Source organism: Oryctolagus cuniculus, chromosome 20 (assembly GCF_051225735.1).
Source record: "Oryctolagus cuniculus isolate XC-2025 breed Fujian yellow rabbit chromosome 20, ASM5122573v1, whole genome shotgun sequence".
NCBI classification, from domain to species: Eukaryota; Metazoa; Chordata; class Mammalia; order Lagomorpha; family Leporidae; genus Oryctolagus; species Oryctolagus cuniculus.
Genome location: NC_142886.1, coordinates 19,121,670 through 19,139,560, shown reverse-complemented (window position 1 = coordinate 19,139,560; position 17,891 = coordinate 19,121,670). Strand labels below are relative to the sequence as shown.

Genomic DNA, 17,891 nt, shown 5'->3' with positions numbered 1-17,891 from the left:
AGCAGGTGCGTCCGTGTGCACAGTCCTGGCACACCTAGAGAATGCACCCCTGTGGCCATAGTTGGGGGAGGGAGCGATGAGGTCCTAAGTGACATTCCTGCCTCATGTTCCTGTGGGCTTTGCAAGGTGGCACCATTACCGTGTGACTGACAGTATTGTATCTTCCGAGAGAGGTTTTCTCCCAGCTGCGCGGTCCTGAGCGGGTTCTCCCGCCCCACATGGATTTCATTTCCTTCCCTGCTCCAGCTTGGAGGGCTTTCTTTGAACATTGCTTGGTTTCTCTTACACTTCTGGCATGTGTCGTGCGGCTGGCTGTGTGCATGGCAGGGCAGACGAGCGGCGATGAGGGCTGTCTCCAGCCTCAGGCTGGCTCTCGGCGTCTGAGCTGGTGAGGGGTGCTGACCGAGACCTTGGCAAAGCCTGTCCTGAACCATCCTGACCGTTCGACTGGACTCAGCAACATCTGCTCCACCTGTCCCAGTGCCAAGAGGCCGCATGCATGGGCATCTTGGAAAGGCCCCTGGCTGCAACAGCCAGAAGCCAGGAACTCCCATCTTGGGTGCAGGAGCCCAAGCACTTGGGCCATCTGCTGCTGCTTTCCCAGGCGCATTAGCAGGGAGCTGGATCGGAAGTGGAGCAGCCAGGACTAGAACTGGCGCTTATCTGGGATGCTGGTGTCACAGGCCAGCTCCTGACTCAGCTGTTTATGACAAGTGTGCTGTACCTGTTGTCCCCTGCTTGAGTGTACAAGGTGACAGTGGCCAGGTCGTCCCCAGCTGTTGCCCATCCCCACCTGGAGCTGGACCAGTGCTGACCGCCCCATTGCAGAGGCTCCTAGTGCCTCCGTCATTGGGAGGCAGGAGTGGGGTAGCAGTGGGGGGGCGTTGCCTGATACCACCCCATCCCTCTCTGCAGCTTTTTATCAGCCCCAGCCCATTTCCCCCAGTGTTACTCTGTGTCGTCCCCTCCCCCCGCCCCAGTTCGCTTTAATTCAGTTCTCTTAGTGGATCTCTTAGTGGATCCAGCCCAAACGCTAGCCCGGACCTTGTCTCAAAGAACTTGGGGCTCTTCCCTCCTGAAGAGTCTCGGTGAGAGGGTGGTGGTACGGGAGGTGCCTGCTCCCTGGGGCAGCAGGCGAGTGGGCGTCGGGGTGACGCTGGCAGCTGCCGTGCCAGGCTCTGGTGGAAGTGACTTGTAGCGCTTGGCGGTGTTTTCCCGTCACCCTGGCTCCTGTCAGACTTTCCCAGAAGGGCTCCGCCTTCTCTGTTTTGAGTAATTTCCTCCTGAAAGTGTCCCAAATGGGTGTGTTTACCCCTCAGTTCCCTGGGTATTCTCACTTTAGCAAGTGGAGGAACCGAGGCAAAGTCTGCCTGCAGCAGGTTGCAACTCCTCCCACTCCTGGGCGGGCCTTCTGCACCTTACAGGTTTTTTTTTAAATTTCTGGTAAAATACACATACAGATAAACCTAAAATGAACCGTTGTAACCATGGTCAAGTGTACCATTGAGAGGTGTTAGCTTCATGCACGTTGTTGCGCATCCATCACCATCCATTTCTAGAACTTTCTCAGGACCCATGAACCACCAGCTGCCCGCTCTCTCCCCCTGCCCAGCCCCTGGTCACCACCATTCTGCTTTCTGCCCGCACCAGCTGAAGCTCGGGAAGTGGTGCTCTCCGGCCTCTGTCCTCCTGTGCCTGGCTTATCTCACTTGGCAGAGTGCGCCCATGTTGTGCTGGGGGTCAGAGACTTTTCCTTCCTGAGCGAGGCTGAACCGTGCCCGCTCGCGTGTCTGAACGCATTTGCTTGTCCTGTCGTCCAGGGACGCACACCTGGCCACGTCTATCTTTTGGCCACCGTGAGTAGCCTGCTCTGGCCGTGGGTATGCCACTGCCCTTCCTGTCACAGACCTTCCATGGAGAGCCAGGAATGGAATCGCCGGATGCCACGGCGATCGCCCGTTCTGTGTCCCTTGCGCCGTGTCACACTCCCACTCCGTCTGATGCCCCCCAGTGTCTCCCCATCCTCGCCAGTCCCCGCTGAGCTTCCTGGAGGCCAGCACAGTTCACAGGACGGGGGCCATTTGGGGGAGCCCCAAGGCCTCACCTGTTCCAACTCTTGCTGAGTCTGGAGCTCGGAGCCTCCTAGTCCCAAGTCTTGTGTTACACACGGGGAAACTGAGGCCAGGGTCCTTGCCCTGGAGCTCTGCGGGCGTGAGGCCGGGCTGGAACCAGAAGCCAGGAACCAGGGTGCCGGCCCCAGCATGCATTTCTCAGCAGGCAGGCCTTTCCCACCCCACCCAAGGTCTTCACCCCATTTTTCTGATGAAGAAACCTAACTTTGAGAGGGAAAGAACCCTCTGACCTGCAGCCGGTGAGAGCAGCGTTCTGTGCCCAGAGCTGCGCCCTGGGGATCCAGGCTGGTGACAGTGCCCTGTGTCCCCCATTCTGGTGACCTCTCACACCTCTCAGGGGTGTCCCCGCGGTCCCTGTCCCCACTCTCACCTCTTCCGCCTTCTCCCCTCCCCCCCAGGACGACCCCCTCACGAATCTGAACACGGCCTTTGATGTGGCAGAGAAGTACCTGGACATCCCCAAGATGCTGGATGCCGAAGGTGAAGGGCGTCCCCCATCCGCCGGCTGCAGCTAAGGCGGGGGACAGGGGGCGGGGGCGGGAGCTTGGGGTCTCCTGTCCATCAGGAACGCCGCAGCTCCCTGAGCTTTGAAGGGAGAGGGGACTTTGAGGCTCTTCTTGCCCGGATCGCTTAAGGACTGCTCTCGTGTTTGTCTTGGAGTCACAGTTGCGGGTTGGGACAGGAGGTCCCCCCGGCTGAGATCCATCCTGCAGGGGCCACAGCCCACGGGCAGGGTGCAGCGCCCTGGCCATGTTCCCGCTGTGACCGAGGACTGCGTGTGCTGCTAGCTCTCGTCACCCTCATAGTCCTTGCAATCCTGGGGACCCGCCCTGTGCCCTGCTCCGTGGAGGGGCCCTGGGCTACAGCTCCCTGGCGGTGTAGCTTCCCCATCTGTCCTGCCTGCGCGGCAGACCCAGGCAGTGTGGGGACGGAACCTGGCTAGGGACAGGTTTGGGGTTTGATGCAAAAACATCCTTACCAAAGATGAGGTCTCTGGGCGGGGCGTGTGGGCCACCCGATGGCCACCAAGCCCTGCTGTGCAGAGCAGCTCTCGCAGGTGCACAGAGGTGGGTGGGTGGGTGGGTGGGTTGGTGGGGAGGTCTCTGGGGAGCTGGGCAGGCCCATGGGCCTCAAGACTGAGCCCTGTGCCCACTGCTGCTCTTGCCCCTTCGGGCAGCCTGGCATACCTTAGCCACCTGCCATCTGGGACTCCTTGACCGCAAGGGCTCAGGGGCTGGTGTGAAATGTGCCTGCTCCCTGAGGAGGGCTGGGGGGGCGTCCAGGACCGTTCCCTGCTCCCTGCCCCACCAGTAGCTTCTCACCCATTTTCAAATTGCCAGCAACAGAGAGAGAGAGAGAGAGAGAGAGAGTTCTCACCTGATCAGTCACTCCTCAGAGGCCCGTAATGGCCAGGACTGGGCTGGGCTGGAGCCAGGAGCCAGGGGCTCAGTCCCGGTCTCCCATGTGAGTGGCAGGAACCCGATCACCTGGGCCATCAGCTGCTGCCTCCGAGGCTCTGCAGTAGCAGGAAGCTGGAGTTAGGAGCCGGAGCCTGGAATCGCACTCAGGCACTCAGATGTGAAACGTGGGCATTCTAACTGCTAGGCCAAACGCCCACTCCATCCCTTTGTTTTTAAATTTCACTGTATCATGAGAACATTTTCAAGTACTTTGAAGTACCCAAAAGCAGAGTGAATGCTATAAGGAGCGTTTGTGTATCCGTCATCCAGATGGAATGATGAGTGAGACTTTGTCACACTGTATTTTTTCCTTTTTTTTTGTTTTGTTTTGTTTTCTTTATTGAAATGTTTTTAAAGCAAATCTCAGCTATGTACTTGAAAAAACCTTGCCTTGAAAATACGGGTGTTTTCTTCTGTAACCATGGAACAACCTTTTTTTTTTTTTTTAAGATTAATTTATTTGAAAGAGGGAGAGAGAGAGAGAGAGAGGTGTCTTCCATCCTCTGGTTCGCTCCCCAGTTAGCTGCGGTGGCCGGAGCTGCACTTATCTGAAGCCAGGACCCAGGAGCTTCTTCAGGTCTCCCATGTGGGTGCAGGGGCCCAAGGACCTGGGCCGTCTTCTACTGCTTTCCCAGGCCACAGCAGAGAGCTGGATCACAAGTGGAGCAACTGGGACTGGAACTGGCACCCATATGGGATGCCGGCACTGCAGGCATTGGCTTTACCCACTATGCCACAGAGCCAGCCCCCGGAACAACTTTTACACCTGGCAAATTGACAGAAGTCTTGGTTTATCTACTGCTGAGTTCCAGATCAGATGTCCCTGGTTGTCTAGAAGAGTCTTTGAGAGGTGCACCCGTGGCACTGCCTGTCGTGTGCCACCCCTCTGTTCTCACATCTCTTCTCGCCCTTGGCCCTCCCCTCCTAGTTCTGCCATGAACTTGGGGCGGAAGGACTTTTTTTTTCTTTTTAACGTATTTGAAAAGCAAAGAGAGAAAGACCAAGAAAGCTCTCCTATCCTCTGATTCATTCTCCAAAAGAATGAAGCAGCAGCTAGGGCTGGGCCAGGCCAAAACCAGGAGCCAGGACCTCAATCCAGACCTCCCTCATGGTGGCAGGCGCCCGACGACTTGAGCCATCGCCTGCTGCCTGTCAAGGTGCACATGAGCAGGAAGCCAGACTCAGGCACCTGTGATAGGGAAAGTAGGCGCCCTTAGCGGTGTCTTCACTGCTGTGCCCCCCGCCCTCCCCGCTTAGCGCTTGTGGGGTCCTGCGTGGCCGCGTAGAGCCAGGCTCCCCGTCTCGGCGCTGAGTCGGCAGGAGCTTTCTTGGTTGCTTCGGGAGGTGGTGCCACGTGCGCCCGGCTGCCTTTAACTCCTGGATGTCGTTGACAGACATCGTCGGAACCGCCCGGCCCGATGAGAAGGCTATCATGACTTACGTGTCCAGCTTCTACCACGCCTTCTCTGGAGCCCAGAAGGTACCCGGGGCCCCCTGCTCCTCCCATGCCCAGCACACCTCATGCCGGCCCCCAGCCACGCTCTCCACCCCTCCTGCCCGCCCTGCCCCTCCCCGGGGCAGGTGCCTGGATGGTCTCATCGGTAGAGTTAGCGCCTGGTTCTGCAGTGGCGTGTTGGTCTTGTCTGGCTCCTCTCCCACCCCGCACCCCTGCTCTCTCTCTCTCTCTCATCTTCCTCTCCCGTGACCAAGAAAATCGGGCAAGGGCTCATGAGCTTCTGGGTCGAAGGTGCCTGGCATCAGCAGGAAGGGCTGTGTGTGTGAGATCAGCAGGGCTGGGCTGGGCCCTGCCCCTGCACGCCTCCCTCTGTTGCAGCTCCAGCCCTGGCCAAGCGAAGGGCTTTCCGTTGGGAGGCGGTTCTGGGGGGACAGCGCCTGTCTTCCTGTACCCGTTGTGTGCAGCTGTCATCAAGCCCCTCACCTTCGCCCCACTCATGCACACGTGATTTAGCAGATCTGTGCCCAGCCCCTGTGCGCCTTGGCGCCCTCTGGTCCCTGTCCAGGACCCCCACGAGGTCCCTTTGTACTCTGTTCCCAGAGAGAGACACAACCCCTGGTGGGGGCGGGGAGGGAGCGGGCAGCTGTGAGTCTCTTCAAGTGTCCTGGCCCAGTGTCGCTCGGGGAGTGTCCGAGTCCAGTTGTGCAGGTTCTGCACTACACAAGGGCACCACGCCCACTGCAGACAGAGGTGTAGCTTGGGCAGCAGACACCCTTTCCCCAGAGCCCCCTTCCTGGGCGAACACCCAGAAGCGGCAGCCTTGACCGCGGAACTCCATGGCTTTGGTCTGTGGGCCTGTCCGATGCTCGTGCAAACGTCCCGTTCTGCATGGCCCCCCAGCGACCTGTCTGAAGATGCATGCTGGGAGCCCCTGCCCCCCACCCCCACCCTGCGCCCTCCCTGCCTGTCTCCGGCCCCACCTGGGACTGTGCTCAGCTCCCACCTGTCCCCTGTCCCCACACCGTCCCCTTTTCCTCTCTCTGAGCCTTCCCTCTGTGTCTGTCTATCTGTCTGTCTGCCTGTCCGTCCCGTGTTCTCTCTGCCCACCACAGCTGCTTGGGTTGATTCTGTGCCGCCGCCGCCGCCGCCGCCTACTTTCTCCTCTCAACCTCTTCTTCTCTGCGCAGATGCGTAGGCACGCTAAGGCCGGATGGGAAGGCCATGTGACCTAATGTTTCATGTCACTGCCACGCCTTCTCGGGTGCGCAGAAGGTGAGCTCTCCCTCGGCCTCGCCCACTCTCCCTGCCGCCCTCTCGCCCTCTCTCTCTCCGTCTGCCCTGGACGCTCCGGTGGCAGGCCCTGGAGTGAAACGAGGGGTTAGCAAAGGGGCAAGACGCTCTGTGACCCTTGGCCAGGACACTTGAGGATGCCAGAGAAGCTCAGCCTCTGATGGCCCCTGGGGGCTCCGTCCCTGTGCACTGGGCAGAGTGGACACCAGGACTGGGAAGGAAGTTCCTGGTCTCCACTTCTTTCCTTCCCCACCCGTCCCCCCATTGAGAGCCCTTGTCCCGAGCGCTGTGGCTCTCGGCTCTGCTTCCTGACTGTTCCCTTAAGCGCACTCTCTCCTTGCTTCCTGCTCGAGCAAGGTCACCCACCCTCCAAATACAGCCAGCAGCCAGGGCAGGGAGAAGTCCAGGCCAGAGCCCTGCCTGATGCTTCCCAACCAGGCCTGCCGTGGATGGTTGTGCAGGTTGCATGCAATTCAAGCGCACCCTGTGTGTGCTGTAGACAATAAAGATCTGAATGTTTATTGCTAAATATTCTGCAGATGTCAGTAAAAAAATATCTCCTAACAAAATCAGTTGACATCTTTCCAATGGATGCAACCTGGGGGAGGAGATGGCTTTAAGGAGTTAGACAAAGATACCCCCTGGGCTAGCAGCTACCTTGTTCCCTGCCTGTCACCTCTGAGCCCTGTCCTCACCTTCCTCCCAGGGCCCGTGAGCACTCAGAAGGCAGAGGGACCCCTCTGGAGGCTCCTGTCCCCCAGGTCCCGGCTGCCCAGCCCTCCCCCGTCCTGTGTCCTGCTTCCTCTCTCCCTCTGGCCCACCCCCCTGCCGCTGTGCTCGCCCTCACCCCCACCTTGTAGCTGCGAGGACAGCATCTCTCTGCTTGCCTTGGCTGGCCTGCCACCTCGGAGCCCCGGAGAGCGCACCTGCCCGTGTCCCTGGCTCGGCTGACTGCAGTGGTCTGTCCCTCTTTCCACTCTTCTTCCTCTTCCTCCTCCTCTTCTCCTTCAGGGCTCTGTCCTGGGTTTCACGCCCACTGACTCTGGCCTTACCTGTGTCTGAGGCCTTCTCTGTGTCCTGGCTGATAAGTGCTCGGAAGGGAATGTGGGGTGTGTGTGTGTGTGTGTGGCAGCCTGCTCCTCTTCCACAACCTCCACCCCTCCCCTGTGCCCTGTTCCCCTCCCCTCATCCCTGTTGCAACCATTTCACGCTACTTTTGTCCACATCCGAGGACAAGGTCACCAGCTGGGGTGGGGGTGGTGGCACTCCTCTCCTGTCCTAGGGCGGGGGTCTTAGTTGCTGCCAACCATGAGTTTGGTGGGCCAGATGGAAGGGAGCCCCACCCCTCCTTGGGGGGCAGGGGCTCCGGGAAGGAGGGCTCTCTCTGCCTGGCAGCACCATGGCTGGTGCTGATAGGGGGAATCAGCCTCACCAAACCTTGGACCATGGGACCAGAAAGGCAGGATCTTACACCGTGTGCATGTGTGTGCACACGTGTGTGTTCAGCACGTGTGCCTGCCCACAGCCATGGCGCACACATCCGTGTGACTGTCCACGGTGGAGGCAGGCACACTTCTGTAGGACACACTGGTTCTGGTTCTCACTCTTTCTCCACTTCCCTCTCCCCTCCTGGTCCCCCACAGGGATGTAGGATGGGTGGGTGCACCAAGACTGGGCTAATGTAGTCCGTGCTTTGAAGTTCATGGTCACTTGGGAGCTGTCTCTGAGAAGCAGCCCTTGACAGCATGAACTTGATCCAGGTGCTTTCAGGAGCAGATGCATCCATTGATTTGTCCCTCAGTGTACGTGGGGAGAACAACGGCCCGTTCCTGCCCTCGAGTTCATGGTGTGTCTGGGGGAGCCCTGGGAACAAGAAGCTGGCAGTGGCTGCAGGAAGCAGTGCCTGCTCTGTGCTGGATCTGAACGGGGGCTGGGGTGGAGGGGAGAGCCAGGGGGCTGCAGGACGCACTGGACCTCCAGCAGGGGTGAGTAGGGGTCCACAGCCTGTGTAGAAGCTTTGAGCCATGAGATTGCAGCACGCTAGTTCCACGCAGGCTGCCTGTGGAGGGGAAGATGGCAGGAATCAGAGGCGGTCCAGAGCGGCTGCAGGGGAGAGGACCTGTGTCACACCGGGGCTCAGCTCTTCCCCGGCCCCATGCCCAGCCCGCCCCCCCATCCTGGGGGAAGCCGGACCCTTGGGCTGAGATCCCTGCAGAGTGGGGAACCTTGTTGGCGGAAGCACCAACGCGGGGGGCTGACTTGGGACAAGTGGAAAAAGTCGGCTTCGGGTAGCTGTGGGAGGAAGGAGAGGCCATTCCGGCTAGATCTGGGAAAGCTTTGTCGGAGAATGTCACCCATGAGAACCTCGTGGCAGTCATGTGGATCTGTAGGGACGTGTCACGTGGCCACATTTAGATATCTGACATCACCTTAGTGGAAAATGGTTCCTCTGTAGGTGCAATTTGGCTTGGAACAGCTAAATCCTCCGGGAATAATAGTCTGTAACTTTTGGAAAATTCCTCTTTAATAGAGAGCAAAATGTAGTTGCATGTTCGCTGTATCACAGTACAGCTTAAAGTAGGTCAGGAAACAAATACGCACACGCAAACTGCAGAGCAAACCCAGATTTCTCGTAGCCTTTACCCCTACTGCTCAGAAGTGGACAGGTTGCCTTTTTACAGAATAAATCCGAGGCTGCTTCAAAAAGTTCACGGAAAATGGGATTAAAAGATGAGCTGCTTTGGGTGCAAAAGAAACGTGTGAAAGCCACGTACGATGCTTGCGCACTCCACAGCTTGGGTTTTCTCAGCCGGTTGAAGATCGCACATCGTGTGCTCGCCTGCATTACCTTGTGCGAGTCCCATCAACTCCAGCAAGCTTGGGCTTTCTCGTGCTGCTTGCTTGGGTCCAGGGCAGGGCAACCCCTCTCGCACACAAACCCGAGGTCAGGCCCCTCCCAGTGTGGGCTTCTGACACTGCTTCAGTTTCCAAGTCCCTCCCAGGGCCCGCATCTTTCTCCTGCGGGAGGAAATATCCCCTTGGAGTTTCTACCTCGTCTCCCACATCCCCCGCAGTGCATGAGGTTCTTAGAGCCGTGGCGGGGCCAAGCGTTAGAAAGCCAGAAAGCTGGCATCCGCAGGGTAGGCCCTGCACCTGCCATCGTCAGCGTTCTCCACTCCGGGCTGGTGTCCTGGAGGCCCTGCTGGGCTCGTGCCTGCCAAGCTGATCTCATCTGAGCTCCGTGGCTGAGGCCGGTGGAGGCCGACCCGTCTTCATCAAAGAGCCGCTGTGGAAGCAGGTGCATCCCAGCCTGCAGCAGGCTTCCTGGGGGTGCTGCCTGCCTGCGAGAGGAAGCTGGACAGTGAGAGTAGGGGAGGGGTCAGAATTCAGTTTGTTTTGCTTCTCCCCCCCCACCCCAAATCCAATCTGGATTCCAGGGACCTGCTCCTGAAGGTGGTGATGGGAGCTGGGCTGTTCTCCGAGGCAGCCCCGGTAGAGTTGGCCGGTGGGCCTTTTACAAAGAAAAGTGTTCCTCTGCCCCATGATGTCCAGGTCCCTCCCAAGGGCAGGGCTGCTGTTATAGACCTCACTGTTCTCAGCCTGTTGCTGAGGCCAGCTGGGCAGGGGCAGGCTGAGGTGCAAGGGATTGGCTCTTTATGGAAAATCCCCAGAGGCCCTCCTGAGAATGCCCCCCTTTGTCCCTGGAGTGCTCGGCAGGCTCTAGGTGCTGGGCGAGGGTCCAGAGGCCCACAGGCCACATCCCTTGCAGTCCTGTGAGCTCAGATCCCAGGCCACCCAAGTGGATAGATGGACACATCCGTTTGCGATCACTGGGCCCAGGGTTTTCCAGATGAATTGGGGCTGTAAGGAGAGCAAGGTGGGCCTTCTCCATTTGCCATGGCAACAGCAGCTGTACCAGCCTGCAGTGGTGGGGGGCGCCCTGCGATTCTCATCTGCTGGCAGGCAGGTTTGGGGCAGGATCTGCAGCCACCCCACCTCCACACATGATTGTCAACTTGGAGGGGACACCCCTTGGCTCTCCCCTGCCCTGGCCCAGCCTCCAGGGGTGTAGCTGGGTGCTGCAGGCAGCTGATGGGAATGGGGGGTACATAGCGGCCTGGTTCCCGGGACCCTGCCCTCTCGAGCCCCTGACTTCTGGGACAGGCTCCAGGCCAGGAATTTCCCTTGGAATTCCCCCGAGTGACCTCTCACTTGAGGGGTGAGGACCGACCTGGAGTTCTGTGTGAGACGAGGCCTGGCCCCTCCAGGACAGCGATGGTTGGGAGCAGGGGCTGAGGCCTGAGGATGCAGCTCCTTGTCTCCATTTCTTGAGACCCAATGCTCCGGGTTCTACCTAGAGGACTTGGATCAGCCTGTGCCATTCCTGTGTCACCCCCTTACTGAGCCCCAGCCCACCCCGACCCCTACAGTCATCAGCCCCGCCCCCAGCACAGTCACCCCCAGAGCACACGATCCAGTGGCGTGCGTCCTGTTTGGAAAGTTCTTCAAGGAGCAAGCGTGGCTGCTGTGGCCTGCATCAGCTTCCTGCTCTGGGCGCCCACAGCCTCAGGAAGTTCGTGGTGCTGCCCCCGAGACCCGCCGTGGCTTGCTCACCCACCAGCTGGGAGGCCCCGCCTCTCTCCGCTTGCCCCGGGCATCTTTTTTTCTTCCCCAGTTGTGCGCTTGTCTTCTCACGGGCATCCTCTCCTCCCAGCCCGCTCTTTTCTTTCCACCCCGTGGCTCCCGGGAGGCTCTGAGCCCGCCTCCCTTTGGTGTAGGGTTAGAGCAGGCACAGAGCACGGCTGCAGAGTGGACCTAGGAATGCTCCCCTCCACGGCCCACGGTCACGGGCAGCGCTGTCCCCTGCGGGATCCAAGCCCTTGCGTCTGAGCACAGTTCCATCTCTGCTTCCTCGCAGCCGAGGCCCCCTCGGGTCTCTGCTTGTCCAGCGCTCCATGCGTGATGAGCGTTGTCTTCCCAGGGGCGTGCACGCTGGGCGTCCTCCCCTCGCCGGGCTGATCTGCAGGGTTTGCCTTTGGTGCAGCTGAGGGTCCCTTGGTTTTCGCCGATGTGATCTCATCCCCGGGAGAGTCAGCAGGGATCCTGAGGCCCCGAGGCCTCTCTATCAGCACCTGCTTCCAGGACTCCCACATTGCATCTCCAACATCCTGGCTGATCCAGGCCTGAGGCCCTGAGCCTTGGGGTGCCAGTGCCGCCCCTGGGAATTCTGGGACAATTTTCTCCACCTGACCTGAGAATTCTGATCCTGTCGGTCATTGGGTTAGTTTCTTCCCAACATGCGGTGTTGGGCCTCAAACTCAGGCCCTTTGGCAGGGATCCAGGTCAGTCACCAAGGCCTCCATCCAGGCTCACTGACCTACAGGACCTGGGCTGACAAAGTGGGGGTAGGGGGGAGGACTGAGGAGGACCTAGGAGAGGAGGTGGCTTCAGAGCCATGGCAGCTCCCTCCAGGCACTTTGGAGTGCAGGAGTCGGGGAGGGGCTTTGCCGGCACAGGTGTGTGCCCCGTTCCCCTGCCACCGGCACCGGCTGGCCCTGACACTCTGCGTCTTGTCACCAGGCGGAGACAGCAGCCAACCGCATCTGCAAGGTGTTGGCCGTCAACCAGGAGAACGAGCAGCTGATGGAAGATTACGAGAAGCTGGCCAGCGATGTGGGTACCCCCGGGTTCTGCTGCCGTGGCCCCAGCAGCGCCCTGCACAACCCACCCTCCGAGAACAGGAGTCCTCACTTTTGTCGTGGGAGCCAGGCTGGGTGTGGTCCACGGGCCCGGCTCAGTTAACTCTCAGGGCAGTCGGGCCGTGCTGCAGATCTCCCAGGGAGGAGAGGTAGGCGCAGTGAGCACAGGAGGTCCTTGCAGCTCCTGAGAGTTGAATAGGAGGTCTCCAAGCCCTGGTACACTGGTGGTCTGTGTGTGAGTTCCACGTAAACTGGGAAAGTGGTGTGCCTGGGGCTGGCCACAGACCGGGCAGGTGTCAGGGCTGGCTGGGGCTGGTTGGTGCTGGGCCCAACAGGGGACAGGATGGGCCAGTGCTGGGTGTGCCGTTGGCCACACAGGGGTCAGGGCTTCCCTGAGAACAGCCAGCCTTGTGAGCTGCCCAGCCCAGCCTCTCGGTGTCTCTGCTGGCCCACAGGGGCAGACAGAACCCCAGTTCGGTAGCCAGAGGGCCTGGCTGTAAATCCTCGCTCTGTGATCTCCATGATCCTGCTCCCTAGCCTGGGGCAGTTACAGCACGTACTCAGGGCTCCTGCAGGGGAAGTGGGCACCCGGCACCTTGCAGCCATTGGGTAGGTTTCCATTCCGCCCAATCTTCTCCATCGCCTTGGCTACTGGAAAACAATGCAGGCTGGTCCCTGCCTGGGCTCCAGGCCAGCGCTCTGCCCCAGAAGCAGCCCCTCCCCTTTTGGGACAGGGACCCACGTTCTAGAAGCCTAGCAGGTCAGGGGACAGGAACCTCAGGGAGCAGCTGTTAGTTGCTTGCTGTGGTGTGGACGGGGCAGAGAGGGGCAGGGAGGTGGAGCCGTGCCGGCTGGAAGTCCTGCGGAGGGAACGCCCTGGACCCAGGGAAGGCCCTGGTGCGGGTCTTGGGAGCAGAGCCCTCGCCCGCTCCGTGCCAGCGCCAGTGTCCGCTCCCTGCCCCGCAGCTGCTGGAGTGGATCCGCCGCACCATCCCGTGGCTGGAGAACCGGCTGCCCGAGAACACCATGCACGCCATGCAGCAGAAGCTGGAGGACTTCCGGGACTACCGGCGGCTGCACAAGCCGCCCAAGGTGCAGGAGAAGTGCCAGCTGGAGATCAACTTCAACACGCTGCAGACCAAGCTGCGCCTCAGCAACCGGCCCGCCTTCATGCCCTCCGAGGGCAGGATGGTGTCGGTGAGCACTGTCGCAGCCGGGGCGCCTCCCGCCCAGAGCGGCTCGAGATCCGGCGCCGCGCCGGGGTGGGCACTTCTCTTCGGGTGCATGCGCCTCTCTGGGATTCGATTCTCCGCCCGCAGCCCTGCCTAGGCCCCAGCTCCGCTGCACCCCATGGGTGCCCAGTCTACTGTGATCACACGGGGCCATGCTCGCCCTTCCACCACAGCACCAGCCTCCTTAGAAATGTCTTTAAAAACACAGTGCCTCCTGGCTTACTGAACCAAACAGATCACAATTCAGCAGCGGTAAAGTTCGGTTTACTTCCATGGAATTTTTTTTTTTTTTTTTTTTTGACAGGCAGAGTGGACAGTGAGAGAGACAGAGAGAAAGGTCTTCCTTTGCCGTTGGTTCATCCCCCAATGGCCACTGTGGCTAGTGCGCTGCAGCCGGCGCACAGTGCTGATGCAAAGCCAGGAGCCAGGTGCTTCTCCTGGTCTCCCATGGGGTGCAGGGCCCAAGCACTTGGGCCATCCTCCACTGCACTCCCGGGCCATAGCAGAGAGCTGGCCTGGAAGAGGGGCAACCGGGACAGAATCTGGCGCCCTGACTGGGACTAGAACCTGGTGTGCCGGCGCCACAGGTGGAGGATTAGCCTATTGAGCCACGGCACTGACCCCATGGAATCTTAAGTAGTTAAAAAGCAAGCACATTTATTACCTAATCAAAATCTTTTTTTTTTTTTGGTGTGGGGGGTAGGATATTTGAAAACTACAAATACACAAAATACAGAAAACAAATTACTTAACACTTATCACCTAGTTTCAACTTTAAAAAAAGGTTTTTGAGAAGATCTTTTTAGTCTTTTCCATAATTTTTATTTATTTTAAATTTTTAAAAAATGTTTATTTGAAAGGTAGAGTTACAGAGAGGCAGAGACAGAGAGTTTGTCCATCTACTGGTTCATGCCCCAAATGGCCACAACAGCTGGGGCTGGGCCAGGTGGAAGCCAGGGGCCAGGAGCTCTTCCAGGTCTCCCATGAGGGTGGAAGAGTCCAAGCACTTGGAACATCTTCCACTGCTTTCCCAGGCACATTAGCAGGGAGCTGGATCAGAAGTGGGACTCAAACTGGCACCCATATGGGATTCCGGGGCTGCAGGCCGTGGCTTTATCTGCTACGCCACAGCGCTGGCCCCCCCTTACATACTTTTTTAAAGGAAGCATATTTTATATAGTAACGACTGCTTTAAAACAGCTGAGGCAGGTGTTTAGCTTAGTGATTAAGTGGTTAAGACCTTCGTGTTCCACATCAGAGGAACTGGGTTCACATCCCAGCTCTACCTCCTGACTGCAGCTTCCTGCTAATGGGGACCCTGGGAGGAGCAGATGATGCCTCAAGTACTTGGGTCCCTCAGCCCTCTTAGCAGACCTGGATTGAGTTCCTGGCTCCTGGCTTCTGCCCAGCTTAGCCTGTTGCAAGCATTTGGGGAGTGAACCAGTGGACAGGAGCTTGCTCTGTCCCCGGACAAAATAAGACAATTTTTTTTTAAAGATTTATTTTATTTATTTATTTGAAAGAGTTACACAGAGAGAGGAGAGGCAGAGAAAGGTCCTCCATCTGCTGGTTCACTCCCCAGATGGCTGCAAAGGCCGGAGCTGTACCAATCTGAAGCCAGGAGCCAGGAGCTTCCACTGGGTCTCCCACGTGGGTGCAGGGGCCCAAGAACTTGGGCCATCTTCTACTGCTTTCCCAGTCCATAGCAGAGAGCTGGATCAGAAGAGGAGCAGGGACTAGAACCGGCGCCCATATGGGATGCCTGTGCTTCAGGCCAGGGCTTTAACCTGCTGCGCCACAGCACCGGCCCCCAAATTTTTTTTTTAAAAAGTCCCCAAACCCCACAGAGCTGACGTAACCAATGTGACCAGCCTCCTGTTTCGGGAAATACTCCTCTTTCATGTCATTTTTATGCCACTGGTGCCCCTTCACTCTGTCTCCAGGACTTGGTGAAGCCAGAGAAATATCAGAAAATGTAGCAGGGTCACCACGGCAGAGCTTGTCAGCCTTTAAAATGAGCGGTGGCAAGCACAGGCGGGCGTGCTGAGCGGGACTGGCAGGGATGAGCAAATGCGGATGGCACTGGGGGTGGCGGCCTCGGGGGTCTTGAAGGGCGAAAGAAGACCTTGACCTTGTGCGTGCCATTTGGAAGACTGATGCTTTTACAGGTCCCAGGCTGCATGGGGAGCTCCTAGGTGGTCAGAGTGCTCTGTGAGAAATAGAGCCAGTGCCCACCCCGGGGTGCACGGTAGGGTGGGTGACGCCCAGGCTGGCCTCAGTCCCGTCACTGCTCAGCCAGGGACCCTCGTGCTCACTGAAGGGGGTGGCCTTGTCTCAAAGGGTAGGTGGGTTTGTGCTTAGCACCTGCCTCTCAGAAGCGTGGCCAGCTCACGCAGGCCAGGGTCCCGGCTGCCTGAGCCGGCTGAGCAGACCCAGGAATGCGGGGAGGCAGGGCAGCTCGCTGCCTGCTGCCCTCCTGCGTCGTAGCTGCTTCCCCGGATGCCCTGTGGCCCTTGTGATTGACCAGTCTTGGGCAGGGAGAGCCTTGGGCTCTTTCCTCGCTCCCCCGTGACCAGGAAACCGATGAGGAACAGAGGTCGATTTCGCTGCAGGTTCAGGTCCTGAGGCTGGGAAGTGCAAGTGCACAGCGCTAGCGTTCACGCAGCCATGTTTGTGCACACTGATGCGGCTGAGCAAGCCCGCCAGAGCGCACCTGGCCCGTGTAACAGGAGCGCTCGCACAATTACCCGTGAGCCCTTGAATCCCTGAGCGCATTCACCCACTCACGCGGGCAGAGCCCTTGTGACCCAGCCCGCTCTCGGAGGTGCTCCCTGCAATACCCTGATGTCTGAGTTGGGGGTTTAGTTTCCAGCACGGGAGTTTAGGAAGACACATCCAAGCCCTAGTGCCCACCAGGCTCACTCTGAAAGGCCCAGAGCTGGCACCCGCGTGGACTCTGGCCCCACTCCCGGGAGCCGGGGCTGGGGAGGGATAGCTTGGGTGGTAGGGTGGAGCTGGGGACGAGGCCGTGCCTGGAAGGTCTGGAGCCAGCTGCAGGGATCTCCAGCCAGAGGCGCTGGGGCCCGGGGTCCCAGGCAGGCCCTGACCTTGCGCTTCGCATCCCCACAGGACATCAACAACGCCTGGGGCTGCCTGGAGCAGGCCGAGAAGGGCTATGAGGAGTGGCTGCTGAACGAGATCCGCAGGCTGGAGCGGCTGGACCACCTGGCGGAGAAGTTCCGGCAGAAGGCCTCCATCCACGAGGCCTGGACCGACGGTGAGACCCCCGGCCCGCCCCGGCCACGGCCCCTCCCCTTGTCTCCTGCCAGCTCTCCTAGGCAGTTTTATGAGCCTCTGGTTGCTTCAGTCTCCTTAGCTGGCCTGTGGGGAGGGTTTTGGGGACCCCGTTAGTGAATTTGGAAGTGTTCTTGCCACAGATGGCGTCTCTCCCTCGCCGAGCCAGTCAGCCCGGCATTGAATCCCGACTCGGCCGCTTCAAAGCCCGGTAAATCCGGCCCGCAATGCCTTTACCTACAGGCCTCTGTTTCCTGCTGCTTTAGTTTCCTGGGCTTCAGGCCGGAGAGGTTGGCTCCGTCCTGGGGCAGAGGCTGCAGGTGCCGCCTACAGTGTCAGTAGGAGGTGACAAGGCAAGGCCCTCTGCGCTGTAGCTCTGGTGGCCTCCGGTGGTGCCAGGGCTCCTCCACCTGCCGCGTCCCTGCCTGCGTCCCCACGGGGCTTCTCGCTGCCTCTGTGTCTGTGACTGGCTCTTCCTTCCTCTCCTTGATAGAGGCCAGTCGTTGGGTTTAGGCCGCATCCCAGTCTGGGATAACCTCATCCTAGCCAGTGACGTCCATGCTAGGATTCCAGGTTGACCTGCGTGTGGGGATGGGGAGCCTATTCCGGCCTGCACAGCCCCTTCGCAGGGTTGGAGAGCGGCTATTTCTGCACAGTTCAACGCCCGGCAGGTGGAATGCATTCAGGCACGGTGGCTCTGGGTGTTTTCCGGCAATGACCGTGAACCAGGGCCCCTCCCCTCGCACTGATTGGAGGTGTTTGGGGGCCGTGTTTAGTACCTGTTTATTAGCACCTAAGGTGGCTGCAGAGAGACAGACCTGGGGTGGTCTTTTCCTTTAGAACCTGGGCAGAGCCGGAGGCGGGATTGGGCTGCCCATCTGCTGGGGCGCCGGGGGCAGACCCCTTAGCCATGGAGCTCGGAGCCTTAGAGTCCCCCTTTCAGTCCTGAGCTGTGCTCCTCAGACCTTAGACTGGAGATGAGCAGAAAGGGCGGGCCCCAGGGCCATGTGGGGTGGCCTGAGGTGGGCAAAGGCATGCACTTGACTCATCTAAGGGGGAGTGGGCTTCACTTCCTGCTGCGTGTGCAGCTGGAGCATCCCTCATCCAAAAATCTGATCCGAGTGCTGACGTGACTCTCAGAAAGTCTCAAATTCCCGAGCTTGTTAGGTTTTGGATTTTCGGATTAAGGATGCTGCGACAGCCAAGTCTACCCAAATCTGAGAAACTCCAAAATCAGGAGCGTGCGCATTTCGGAGAAGGGGCGTTCACCCTGGGCGGGATGTGTGCTGCAGAGTGGAAGGGGATGGCTGCTTCTGGGGTATCCTCTC

At 59.2% G+C, this 17,891-nt stretch overlaps 1 protein-coding gene across 3 annotated transcripts in view; it reads left to right on the top strand.

The window, feature by feature from the left end:
• The window catches only part of ACTN1 (actinin alpha 1), a 102,069-nt gene that overhangs the window by 71,813 nt on the left and 12,365 nt on the right, over positions 1-17,891 (top strand). For all 3 annotated transcript variants that reach the window (XM_017349365.4, XM_017349364.4, XM_002719521.6), the window contains exons 7-11: positions 2,531-2,612; positions 4,987-5,072; positions 11,919-12,011; positions 13,004-13,234; positions 16,399-16,546. In XM_017349365.4, the coding sequence (XP_017204854.1) occupies positions 2,531-2,612; positions 4,987-5,072; positions 11,919-12,011; positions 13,004-13,234; positions 16,399-16,546 (640 nt within the window). The remainder of the gene's footprint in view (positions 1-2,530; positions 2,613-4,986; positions 5,073-11,918; positions 12,012-13,003; positions 13,235-16,398; positions 16,547-17,891) is intronic.